General features: G+C 51.2%; 2 protein-coding genes across 11 annotated transcripts in view; one reads left to right on the top strand and one right to left on the bottom strand.

Annotated features, from left to right (window-relative positions):
* ASTN2 (astrotactin 2) overlaps window positions 1-13,088 on the top strand; it is a 353,959-nt gene that overhangs the window by 233,238 nt on the left and 107,633 nt on the right. The window lies entirely within an intron of this gene.
* On the bottom strand, window positions 674-8,334 carry TRIM32 (tripartite motif containing 32). 10 transcript variants are annotated; one of them, XR_005106127.1, is made up of 3 exons: window positions 6,334-8,141; window positions 2,880-5,519; window positions 674-1,071 (listed from the first exon to the last, which is right to left on the bottom strand). XR_005106127.1 is itself a non-coding variant. In XM_037399821.1 (3 exons), the coding sequence occupies exons 2-3, from the start codon at window positions 6,444-6,446 to the stop codon at window positions 3,509-3,511; spliced, it is 2,124 nt and encodes a 707-aa protein (XP_037255718.1). In that variant the 5' UTR covers window positions 6,447-7,155; window positions 8,291-8,315; the 3' UTR covers window positions 674-3,508. The 10 variants fall into 10 exon arrangements, 7 of the variants coding, with proteins under 7 accessions (XP_037255718.1, XP_037255719.1, XP_037255723.1 ...); XR_005106126.1 differs by having other exon boundaries at window positions 674-1,931; XR_005106125.1 differs by having other exon boundaries at window positions 674-2,320.

Raw genomic sequence — 13,088 nt, forward strand, 5'->3', positions numbered from 1 at the left:
GCTGTTTAAAGAGCTGCCTTCACTCAGATCCGCAAACCCAGCTGGGTAGCAGGAGCAGGGGGAGAGCCTGCACATACTGACGTACTGATGCCCTGGAATGCCGAGCGGCGAACTGCTTAGCTCTCTGCTGGCTCAGCCTACATACACTGTTTCTAACATGATTTTTTGTAGCATTTATCAAAATTATCCAGAATAATAGGTGAACCCTAATAGCAGCCCTGCTACCAGCCCCAGCAAATATGTCACCTCCACAGAGGGACAGAGCTGAGCCAGAAAGCCCCTTGATGAGCCAGGGATGCAGGTGATGAAGCCTTCAGCCAGGCTTCCACATCCTCTTACTGAGCGCTCCATGCCAGTGAATTTGGGCCAGACCTTTAAAACATCAGGTATCAGCTACAGTGAAAAGTAAGATATTGCCCTTGTGGGAGTATCGGCATGAATTAAGGTACGACATTCTAGTATTTGTTTATGAGGTGGGTAGGGAAGTGTCAGATAAAGTTACATGAGACCTGCCAAGGAGCTCAGATTTATCCTCTGCAACCTGACAGCATAAAAGGGGTCTCGTAGCCATTGTGTTCCCAAGTCTAATCCCCACTGGCTGTAAAAACCAATCTGCCACCAAAGGGAGGAGATGAAGTGTTCTTAATAAGAAAATGAGCCATTTGCAATGCACTTTTAATTGGATCAATTTTTCCTTTATTACAGAATCTTTAAAAACCAAACACATACGTACAACCAGACAAGCTCTTTTTCCAGGTAGAGAGCAGAAGCCAAACTATTTTGTCACAATCCTTAATTACTCCATTTCATCTCGTTTGGCAGATGATCACAACATTGTGTAGGGGCACCATGGCAAGAAATACAGCTGTGCAAAATCATCTCGCAATCACTTCTGAGTTTTGTCAGGGGATGTGAATACCCTGGGCAAGGGACAGCAGGTTTTCTTTTTCACTTTTCTGACTGAAACCCAAGACTAGAAGAAGAGCTGCAGGCAACACACCCCCGCAGGCGCTGATCGCAGTGTCCTGGCCCACCAGTGCATCACAGGATAGTGTTATTTTTCTTGAATCTCTGAGAAACAGATGACAGACGCTTTGTTTGAACTGTGTAACCAGGAACAGGCTGGGGTAACCAACTGCTCAGTTTACTGGACCTGCTTTTATGTCCCTTCAAGCACTCTAGGAAATGTTATTGCTAGTAGTGTGATGTTTATTGCAAAAAAAAAAAAAATCCATCGAAACAGAAAATGACAGAGGTACATATTATCATAGATAATATTGCTTCAATTATTCAGGTCCACAGTAGCTTACTGCTTGGAGCAGTTCTTAGAAACAGGAGGAAAGTTAAAAAAGAGAACAGTAGGAGAGGAACTGCCATTACCATAATACTGGAAAAAATGCCTTGAGTTACAATGTAATTAACTGCAGAAGGGCCCAGTAATAGCCATCATCTCCCAAAAACATACATGCAAGATGAGATTGGTTCCCCAAATTGCTGTTACACACCTTAGGCGACTACCCCTCCCACCCAAAAATAGAGAAGCAGAGAATGTAAATAATTACGTGCAAGTTGGTAGCCTTGGCAAACACACAGAGCAGCTCAGGAGGGAAGCGGGGTTCCATTCCCTTGAGGTCGCTCAGCACCATCTACCATGCTAGTGTCTTGGCTCCTGCTCCCTTCTCCGCAAGCTTTTTCCAGCACATTATAACAAGGGAAACCGAAAGTTGCCCTGTTGGAGGGGCACCTCCATCGCACAGCTGGTGTTTGTTGTGTTGACCCTCTTCAGTGCCTTGGATAAGCAGAACAGGGAGGGGAAAAAACCAAAATCTCACCAAAATCTGCTCCCAGCGCTTCTTTTGCAAACCCTGTAACTGCCAAACAACTGGCGGGAGCAGCAGCAGCTCGGAAGCCGGTTTTACTTTGCTGTTTCACTAGGGGAAAATATATAGGAGTTTAAAAAAAAATCACCTGTTGCATACATGTTGTAGCACAAGTAGCAAACAATTTGCTCTAGCATGGCAGCCACCATAAAATCAGCTTTTATATGGTCTGTTGTGCCCCCAAATTTGCAACTACATTGTTGATAGCAACAAATAAATGCACTGCAGTGTAACTATTATCTGTGGCAGATTAACATGCTACCACTGTGCCCTATTTAAATGCATCTTTCCTTCAATAAACTATTCTAGGCGAGCAGCACCACACTGAGGAACACATTTATCAGCCAGGAGAGTAGCACTGTGGGGGCCTTGGTTCACACAGCTGCAGTTTTGTGCTTCATTTGGCCCAAAGCCGTGATGAACATGAACTCTGGTGCCTGCTGGTGCCGTAAAAAAAAAATATTAAAAAAACATATCTAAGGAATGTAGTGTTTTGCTGTGCAAGGGAAAAAAACAGCAATGCACCAATGGACACGCTTCCAAGTATTAACAAAATAAAAACGAAGGAGTACCACAAACACACACACACACTCCTTCTCAGCAGCGAGTAGCTTGCACATACTAAGTGCAGATGAGTGGAAACCTATTCCTAAATGCAGTGGTCTGGAATGCAAAATAGTGAAGTGCAAGTGAACAAAACAGTATGTTGCATCTAACCTCATTTACTACAGTCTCCCAGTCTTATTTCCCCAGCCCTTACCCCCTCCCCACGAACCTTTCTATACCAGACCTACCTTCCAAAGACAGTTTCCAGGATACATTTAATAGTAAAACAACAGTAAATATCAACCATAGGTTCCCCTCATTTTTTTTCCTCCAACCCCCTCTCTTTTTAGCCCCTTCTACCTAGCAGAACTCTTAGTAGAAATAAAAACCCTGTTGCCATCAGAGGGCAGTTTTCTGGCTCAGCTCAGTCTCCCATGATTGCACAGTACTCACTTCACATCGCACAGACATGGTTCACAAATGGCACAACAGGGGCGATCTCCTGAATACCAGAAAAATGAAGAGAGAAAACCCTCCCTCATCAGTCTGAAAGTAAAGCTCCATCTCTGAGCAGCTGAAGAGGGCTATTTCGTTTTATGCAGTGCTGCAATGGGAAACTGCTTTATCTAGTAGTTGCCCAGACAACTGCTACCCAGTTCCTTGCAAATACCACAGCAAGAACAGGATTGCCTCTCTGGTTCTCTAAGGGAAGCTCAAGAGCAGTCAAGTCAGCGTTCATGGCACAAAGAAAGATACAGTGGTTGAAGCTGGAAGTGTAGGAGATGTGATGCACAGAGGTGACAGGTTTTATGGAGTGACCAGTCATTTAGCAGGAAACAAGTACTCCAGCAGGATGGATCCTTTCCCTCATGCTTGTTCTTTTTTATTGTATGGATTTTATATAAAAAAAGAAAAAGAATAAGCAGACCACCACCACATAATCTATTTTGTTTCTAAACACAAAACATGACGGTTCGGTTATGGCACAATCTTTCCGAATACTTGACGCCGGTTCCCATCAGATTGCAACGCGGCTGGAAGAATCTCTGCTGCCAAAAGAGGTTTTGCTTAGAGACATGCCTTTAAGGAGTGGAATATCTTCTCAGATGGTAACTGTAGATCTTAATGCAATGATCCCAACAGTCCAGCACCAGCAGCTGCCCTTTGGGAGTAATGGCGATACCGACTGGGCAGGTGAGTCCTTCCCGGATTAAGATATTATAGCCACCCCCTTTAGGAAAATGCAGGATTTCTTTACGGCTGCTGTCGGCAACAATGAGGTCACCCCTGGCATCAACACACATCCCAGCAATGCACCTGAAATCCTCATTCTCAGAGAAGAAGTGGCTAATCTGGCGTCCCAGCTGCCCATCTGGGCCAACAGAGCCAATTGAAAAGCCTCCTTCTAAGTGGTGTTCGTACTGCCGGTTTTCCAAGTTAAGCCCCAGCCCCTGAGTAAAGTATATTGTCCCTTCAGCATCACAGGTGACAAACTTTGGGCGCACTGCACTACATAAGCAACTGTACTTGACTACCCCCACGCCGCGGTCAACTGTGAAACACCAGAGTTTCCCCCCTTCCACGTCGGTCACTACAAACTGCCCAGAAGGCAGGGCAGCGATGCCCCAGGGCTTGCTTAGCTGGCTGCGGTGACAGGCCACGCAATGGCCATCCATGGTGTAGACCTTGACAGAGTTATCGTAGCTGTCAGTCACACCTATCAGGCCATGGCAGTTCATGGTGACAGAAAGGGGAGTCAAATTGGGCAAGTCTGCTCCAAGGAAACTCAATACAAAGCTATCGATTCCACTAGGGCTCCGGCGAATCTCCTTCAGAAAGCCCTTGCGGGTAAAAACCTGGATTCGGAAATTGCCTCTGTCTGCCACAAGTACCTCACCTTGCAGGGTGACGTGCAGGCTGACGGGAAGATTAAACATCCCTGGCAGGCTGCCCTTGGAGCCCATCTTCTTGATGAAGTGACACTGCTGGATGCTCGTGGCTGCTTCAGGCATCCTTGGCTTGGCTGGTGAGGAATTCGGTGTGCAGCTGGCCTCTTCTTGCACCAAGTCAGGCTCCCTAAATGATGCCGATGAGGATGCTGCAGTTTCCATAAGTGATTCCTCCATGTTAACGGTCCGGGGTTTCTTCACCACCTGCCCGATCTGCAGTGGTCCCACGTGGCTCACCTTAAGGAGTTCAACTTCCTGAAGGGTCAGCTCCCTTGGGAGACTGTTTGTCAGTTCTGGTTCTTCCTCGTCTGCTGCCTCCTCCAAGAGAGCTATATCTCCCTGCTTTATTTTGGCAAGGAAATAGTCACAGCGAGACATTATCTGCACTTCTGCTAAGTTCAGCAGGTAAGCTTGCTCCTCCATTACCTGATTATTTACCTTCTCCACTTCAGACAAAGAGGTGGTGAAGAACTTGCGTGACCTGGCCAGTTCTTCCTGGATTTTGCGCTCTTCTTTGCTGTAATCTTGCAGAACTGCTTTGTATCTAGACTGCAGGTCTCTTGAAACACCCTCCAGAGATGCTTTTCTTTTCTGCAGATCATCCATGAGCTCCCGAAGTCTGGCAAGCCTCGTACCAAATTCCCTCCTACGCTCCTCAGCAGCCTCTTTGATAGCAATGACTCTATGCCCTTGGGGCACGTGTGATGTCTCCTTGCATGGCTCACATAAAACCAAGCTACAGCTCTTGCAAAAGTGTCTTGGCAACCTTCTCCCACAGACCTTACACATGAGCAGACCCACCACCTCCCCCAGTCCGGCGGTGTCTATGATCTTCAGCACAGTAAGATTGTCAGTCAGCTGAGCTAAGCTTGTGATCCGCGTGATTTTGCTGCAAAAGGGGCATCGTATCCCATTAATGCTGTTTGCTAGGAGTTTCTCCAAGCACTGTTTGCAGATGGTGTGCCCACAGTGTAAAAGCTTGGGTCTCAGGTGCTCCTCAGTGAAGGACTCCATGCAAATGGGGCACTCCAGGACCTCTCGCAGTGCATCTGAGTTGAGATGAGGGGCAGCAGCCATGGCTTTCCAAGGCAGCTCTAGCTGGTGCAAAGTCTTGTACTCGCATCTATTCCAAGGTGCTCCTATTCTGTCCAGAAAGAAAAAAGGAAATGTGATTTATGTCATCACCAGCAGTTACATATACATGCAATTTATTTCTGATTTATCACCCAACCCTGAAAAAAGAGAAGCCCAGTTAGCTTTTCCACATTTGGAAAGAATGGATTAGTCATAGCTAATCTCAGAGTGGGCAAATTCCAAAACTAACTTGCAGCTCCTAGTGCGATGAATTATTCACTTGCAAAATTTGTAAGTAGAACTGAAAGAAGTGTAATGGCAGCAATAAGGAAGCCCAATAGATATTGATGACTGAATCATCTCCTCATGGTGCCCATCTCCTGCTGCCATGCCTCCAAGTTTACATAATTTACTGAAACCCAGGGAGATTAAACCAAGCATTCAAAACGCTGTGCATCAAAAGAGGAACCAGATGGTGCAATGCTTTAGGACATTAATATATCACCTCTGGAGACCTGCATTCAGATGTGACATCAAATACGAATGAAATGAATGTGGTTGTTTTACTCTGCTTTTCTAGATAGCCAAAATAAATTTTCAAGGTTTCATACGTTTGCCAGAAAGTGAAACTAGAAGGAATGATGTGTCAGCTTCCACTTGTTCTGGGAATGAGACTGTACATACTGAAAACATAGTGAACATTTTACACCGGTGTATTCCATTAACCTCTGCCGTGCTGCATCATGCTTCAGCATGCCAACTAAACACCGCTTGACGCAGCAGTGTTCTAGCAGGTATTAGCAATAAAGGAGTTAACAGACAACTCCAAACATTCATTACTATGTACTACAAGTGTCACTATTAGTTTCTGAACTTAGCTTAACTGCATATAATTCCTCCTTTTTTCACAATCTCGCAGTGTTAACCTCATTCTTGTATTCTGGTTCTGTCTTCTACCACTCTGGTTGCTGTTCAGCTTCAATCCAGGTTCCTCCATCCTCGCATCCCTCACAGCAGGGAGCAGATCCCAGCAGCTCTCTTGCTAAAGCAGCCATCCATTCAAAAGGAACAGCACAGGGCTACATCATTAAGTTATTATTCAGTAGACTGGCTTTCAATACCTTTGCTATTGCATTGCTTAGCCATTAAAAGAAGTGGGGAAGAAAACATTTCTTCTAGGGGGAGAGGAGGAGAATGAAGTAGTTAGTCTTTAAAATGAAGAGACAGTCACAGAAGGATGTGAACAGACAGCTTTTTCTGAATAATGGCTGCATGTGTGCAGCATTCTCGCTTCCCTGCTGGGTTTGCCTGCTTCATCCTCGGGAACGTTTCAGACAGAAAGGTTCAGTGTATTTCAGTTTCCCATTTGCTCAAGTAGAAGATGACAACTGCAACGAAGAAAAGTTCTTTATGTTCATATAGAAAAGAAAAAAAAATAAATTATCAGCTGCAGTTCACAGTCCTTTAAAGCCCGTATTTCAGGCAGGTATTCAGTGGTGTAGCAGAACCTCCAAGTACCAAGCTGGGGTCTGATGCTTGGCTCGATGGTGGCACAGTGAGTATCACATCCCCAGCACCCAGGGAGCAGGGACACTCCAGGCGCTTGCTGCCGCGTGTGCTGAATGTGCTCCCCTTTTATTCTTAGCGTATATCTCAGCTGGGTAAGCAGAAGCCTGGGCGCTGCCATGTAGAGCAGAAACCTTCTTCTGAGGGATGAAAAGTCTGTATGTTAAAACGGTTTTTAAAAATGAAACACAGGATACCAGATCCATTATTCTTATTTTCCTTGGAAATATATCAGAAGACTTGCTTAGGGAGGGATGAGGGAGCAGCACAGACACCAGATGCTGAGTTATGTAAAAAGCTACCTTTAAACCAAGTATTTTCATTAAAGAACAATGGTGGAAGGGATTTTGTTTAGGTTTAAGTCAGGTTTTTATAAAGATGATTTGTATGACATTCTTTTCATGTATAACCCCCTGTTATCAGAACAGCAGCATGCGCCTTAGTCGTGTGAAATTAGTTTTACTGCTGCACTTTTTATCTTTATCTCGCACTCGGCCGTGCCTTAAAGGAAGTTTCCTTAACAGCCCCTTGTTCTCGCGCATCAGTCCCTCCCAAGGCAGTTCCCTGACGCAGAGCAGGGTGGCAGGGAAAGCCTCAGCTGAGGCTCAAGCTAGAAAAATTGGGAAATAATGCGAATTTGGTTTGCTTCTATTGAAAAAAAATTCCTGCTGTAGTTTCTCTTCGCAAACCTGTAGTTTTCAGTGAGTGCGTGCGGCGAGACCGCTAGTCCCACGCCGGGGTGGCCCGCTGGGGTCGGTGGCCAGCGCAGTGCCGGGGTAAGGCGGCACAGCCCGGCGCCGTGACCCCCCGCAGCCCCGGTGACAACGCCAGCGGCGGCCACAGCAGCAGCCGTCTCGCAGCACCCACCCGCGCACCGAGCCGAGCCCCTGTGCTACCGGAGCCGGGGGGTGGGGGGGCGCGGCTTCACCGGCCGCCGGGCCCGGTACGAACCGCCGCCATACCCGCGGGAGCAGCCCCCTCCCCCCTCGCCCGCCGCGGCCTCCGGTGCCCGGGCAAGGCCCGCCGCGGCCTGAGGAGGGGCGGCCCCCCGAGGGGCCCTCACCGGCGGGGAGCTCCCAACCCGCGGAGGCACGGCACGGCTGGGGGCCAGGGGGGGCTTCCCGGCCCGGCCGCCCCCTCCCCAGCCCGCCGAGGCCGCCCCGGGGTGGGAAGGAGGTGGGGGTGGGGGTGTGTGGGGTCCCGCCTGCCGCCGCCCCGCGCCCCCGCCCCGCCTGCAGGGGGCGCCGCCGCCGCCGGGCCCGGGGTGCGCCATACCTGCCCGCCGCTCCCGGGGCGCGCGCCGCTTCCCGGCATGCCCCGCGCCGCCGCGCCGCCGTGACGTATGCACCGGGCCGCGGAGCATGCCGGGAGTTGGAGTCGCGGGAGGCGGCGGGGCCGGGGCGGCGGCGAGCGACTGCGGGGAGGCCAGAGCGGGGCGGGGGGAGAGGCTGCGGGGAAGACTGCGGGGGGGCCGATGTACCCGGCAGGGGCAGGCGGGGGGCCCGCGATGCCGGGTCTCGGGGAGCTGCCTGCACAGGGAGCCCCCCGGTGGGCTGGGCTCCCGCCCCCGCGCCCGTGCCCTAGCTGTTTCTATCGAGGAAAGTTAAAAGAAAAACGAGGAAACAGAAACGTGCCTTCTCTCTTTATTTTTCTCGGTTTATCACGCGAGGGTTCCCCACCCGCCGGTTGTCCTGCGGCCTTCCCCTGGCCAGGCGGTACTGAGGGAGTAGCCAGGCCCTCCCTGCTGGCGGGCCCAGGCCTGCGCCGGGCCTGGCGTCAGCCGTTGGAAATTTGTCTGTCTCTGTTCATTTCATAAACTGGTTGGAGCAGCCCGTGGACTCCCAGGACAAAAAGGACTATTTTTAGGTGGAGAATAGCAAATGTAATCAGTTGATTGGGTGATGCGCATAAATACCATCAGGGAATAGATAAGTAGCCGTGGTTGCTTGTGCAAGGGCTTGCTCCTGGCACGTCCCGGTTGGTATTAACTCCTTTGCCATGGTGGCCCTGATTCTGCACTGGTGGCCAGCGATCAGTGCAGCTGCTGCAGCACAGGCAGGGAATTACCAGTTCGTGGGGCACTGAGCAGTTACAGGTTTTGCTTTCGATCAGAGGAGAGCTTCTGTTGCCTGGTCATTTGACTCATCTGCTCATGCCTGGGAGGCAGTAAAAGTTGCCATCTCCATTACACCCGCGCAGGGCTAATGACTGGAGTCGTTAATTGTAGAATAACTCTTCCTTCCTCCTCCTCCTCCCTTCAGCCTTTTATTTCTGACCCCTCCACCCATCAGATGTGCTCTCACACTGCAGGGAGTCTGGCTGGCAGCAGTAGCTGGAGGCAGGGTTTTAGCCACCCGACTGTGGCTTTCCTCTGCCCTGGTGTTTTTTGGGGTCTTGCTGGTGCAAGGGCCATCAGTAACATGAATCCCCCTTCCAGCTCGGTTTTTGTTCAGCCATCATGAAACTGCTTTACAGATTGCAGAGAAACCAGTTTTAGTGTAATCTTGTGAGGCTGCACAGCAGATCAAGAAATGTCGGGGCCTGGCGTTTCCTCAGTGGGAGCAGGGAGAAGCCCAGGCCTGGGCAGGGAGGTTCCAGGGAACCATGTCCTTCACCCACGCCACGAGCAGTGCCACGGCTCCAGTGCCACCGGCAGCACTGCTGGTCCCAGCAGCAGCCAGGCAGTGTCTCGCAGTCAGCCCTGCTTGAGGGCTGATGTGGAGGTCTGAAGGCTCAGAGGACTTTGCTGCCTGCGGAGGAGGCAAGACCTTGGTTTAACCATTTCCCGTAAACTGTGTGTGGCCTCTCTGCTTGCATGCCCAGGTAGGAGAGCGGCACAGCCGATGCCACACTGGCAGCTGTAGGGCTCTGCCCAGACCTTTCAGCGAAAGCTGCAACACATTTCTGGTGCTGCTTGCTCACCTGCTCCAGCAGCTACCAACAGCACTAAAGAGAGCACTGGCATAATGCAGCCATTCTTGCTGCCTTCTGTTTTTGGTGTTTTTTCTGCTTTATTTAGAATAGAATAGAATAGTTCAGTTGCAAGGGACCTACATCTGAGCAGCAATCAGGACCAGCAGGGATCAGCAACGTGGGCAGCAGATGCACTCATAGGCAGGGAGAGCAGATGCAAAGCCTGACCAGGATTGCGAAAGAAAATGAGTGAGATTTACGGTCTCCTGTTTCATGCCGTGCTTCAGGAATGGGACCCTCTCGATCACCAGCGGTTCCCTGGGGGTGTTGCTGTGCCCAGAGCAGGGACATGGGGTTCAGCCCTGCTTCCTGGCATCACTAGGGAAATGCTCTTTCAGCTCCTGGTGCATTTTCCAGTGAATAAACGTGGACGTAAGCATTGAACCAGGGTGGTCTGGCCGATTTTGTGAGGCCACCCACACCTGAAAGTGAACAGTGTGAGGGAAAAATAACGGTAGGGATAAGGAAATAAGCTTTTAATGCATCCTGGGGAGAAAACAAAGGACTCTGGATTTGGTTAGAGGTGGTAACAATGAGCCGATGGTGTTACCCAATTGTTGGCATATGGGAAGCCTGTGCTGTGAGGAGGAAGGATGGGGAGGCTGTTCAGCCTGAGACCCTGATCACCCTGCCCCCTGGCCTGAGGGGCTGCCCCATGCTGTTAGCTGGCCATCCAACTGGCAGGGCTTGGTAAATGTCAGCCAGCCCACGGGAAATGGGCATGCGGGTGCGTGGGAGCAGGGAGGGAGCCAGCTGCTGCTACAGGGGTCTTACGCAGCCGCCCCTGCAGTCTGGGGGTCATGGAGCCATCCTTGCCGGGCTGTAGTGGCTTGGAGGCAGGGGGCAAGGACTGAGATGCTGCCAGGGGTCGGATGAGCAGGGCAGGACATTGGTTGTTCTTCCTGGGAGACAGTGCAGGCAGCGGGGTGGCAGTGGGGCCGTGCAGGGCTCTGCAGAGCTGGTTCCTTTGACAAAGTGAGCTCATCGATGATGCCTGCGCTGTCCCCTTTTATAGAGGTTTATCAGTGGTCTCTAAAAGCTCTCCTGGCTTTTTTTTTTTTTTTTTTTTTCTTACTACCACAGGCTTGCAAGTCTGTAAATGTCACATCTGAAGCCGAGGTTACCGCAGAGCCTGTCTGTCTGACGAGAACCGGATTCTCCCTGCCGGTACCTTGGGGATCAGCCCCAGGGCAGAGGGGCTTCTGTGGGGTCATGTGTGTGGCTGAGCCACAGGCACCCCAGTGCAGCTGTCTGGCTCTCCCTGAGGTTGGGCATTAGGGCACTGAGAGTCCGCAGGGTTCTGTGTTTAATTGAGTTGGATTAATTGTCTGGGAGCAGCGGTCAGAGCATCAGCAGGAGAGCAGGGTTTGCAGCGGCGGGGGGCAGAGGCTGGCAGGCAGCTGGCAGCGTGGGGCTCTCCGGACATAACGGGGAGGAGAAACAAACCGTCATGTTCAGGATTATCCCGTGTTGGCGCTCGGGGATGTTACGCACGGGGCTTGTCCGGCTCCTCTTCCCGATGCGGCCCCGGGGGTCCCGGCGCGGGGGCTGCGGGGTGGCCGTGGCCGAGCAAGGGGCGGGATCGCCGGCCCGGAGCCGTCGTGCCGCGGTGCCACGAGAGGGCAGCAGGGCCTCACGGACCGCCCGGCCACAGCTGCCCCGCGCCCGGCCCCACGCCGCCCACCCGCGGCTCGGGGGCTCGGCGGGTCCGGCGTGCCCGCCCGCGGCGTCTGCGCCGTGTGCTGCGTCCCTCCGAAGCGGGCTGCCAGCATGCCTTCAGCCAGGCATCCCCCGGGAGGCCATGCCGCTGGACGGCTGCGTTCCCCAAAAGGCGTACCCCGAAAGATGGGGCAGTGGTTCCCCAGCCGCTGTGTGAGCCCTGGGGTGCAGGTGGTGCTGGCCGCTTGGTGGGTCAGCACAAGCCACTGCTGGTATGGCCTTTCCGGGGCAGCGGCAGGGGCTGGCACCACCTTTCTTGCACCCGTGAACGTATGTGAGAGAGGAGCGCTGCTGGCTCCCCCTGACATCTGCACCCACACCTTCCCCACAGCCCCGAGCAGCGTTTTCCCATCACTAACAGTGGGCAGCGTTAAGTGTCCAGCTCTTCGCAGACCTGGTGGTTACCACATTGACAGTATCTCACTGCAAGAGAAATTCCCAAATACATCTATTGATTTTCTTTCTACCTCCCTTTCAATGGATTTGTTGACAAATGGGGCATTATTCCACCAGGTAATAAACAGACAGCCTGTTCCAGTGGATGTGTACATAAATCCACACTGCCCTGCCCGTGGTGGCACTAGGTCTGTCCGGACGGAGGGTGGTATGAAGGGAAGGTGGACCAGAATTACCTCTTCTTTGTGTGAAATGCAAAACCTGAGTTCTAAACCAGGCCCAGCTGAACAGCCCATTGGTGTCATTGGGGTTAACTGCTGAGCCTGGAGGAATCCCTTCTTGGGTCTCTTCCTGACATTCCCTCTATACTTTCAGCTGGAGAGGCTTCTCCTCTCCTTGTTCCGAGCATTTCTGCTGTTGAAGAGCTACCACATCCTACCCCTGATGTGGCTGCATTCTTGTGGTAAGTGGAGTGATTCCTAGTTTTGGAATAACTTAGGATCTTTTGAAAGAGGTGCTGTATAAAATGCTGGACCACTAGCAAACCCATCATCTCCTGGGAGCTCTCAAGACAAAACAGCACTCCCAATACAAAAGAATTAGGTATTATGCTTTTGTTATTGTTATAGTAGTGGTGTTAGCATACTTCCCTTCTGTCCAGGCACTAGGAGGTGCTGCTGGTAATGCTGTAAGCCTTTCCTCACATCTGCAACTGCTGCATCCCGAGCAGGGACCCCTGCACGCTGTGCAGGCAGTCACCTCGTACTGTGGGGTTATTTAATCCTGGTGGAGCACAGAGCCAGGCACCCAACAGGCAAGCAGTACCTCTGCGCACTCTGCACTGCTCATCCTCCTTTTCTTACACAAGGCTTGACGCTTGGTGGAAAGCTGTTATTTATTTGTTTTGTTGTGTTTTTTTTTTTTAATACATATTTCAGACAAAAAAACAAACTAATAAATCCCACAAGTTGCTGTGATGCATCTA

Source organism: Falco rusticolus, chromosome 9, assembly GCF_015220075.1.
Source record: "Falco rusticolus isolate bFalRus1 chromosome 9, bFalRus1.pri, whole genome shotgun sequence".
Classification (NCBI taxonomy): Eukaryota; Metazoa; Chordata; class Aves; order Falconiformes; family Falconidae; genus Falco; species Falco rusticolus.

Excerpts from the sequence above, each read along its gene's own strand:
- TRIM32 (XM_037399821.1), bottom strand. The coding sequence starts at position 6,446 with ATGGAGGAACCTGGATTGAAGCTGAACAGCAACCAGAGTGGTAGAAGA. Across the intron at positions 5,520-6,333 it reads AAAAGGAGGAATTATATGCA|AATAGGAGCACCTTGGAATA; the intron begins GTTAAGCTAAGT and ends CTTTCTGGACAG.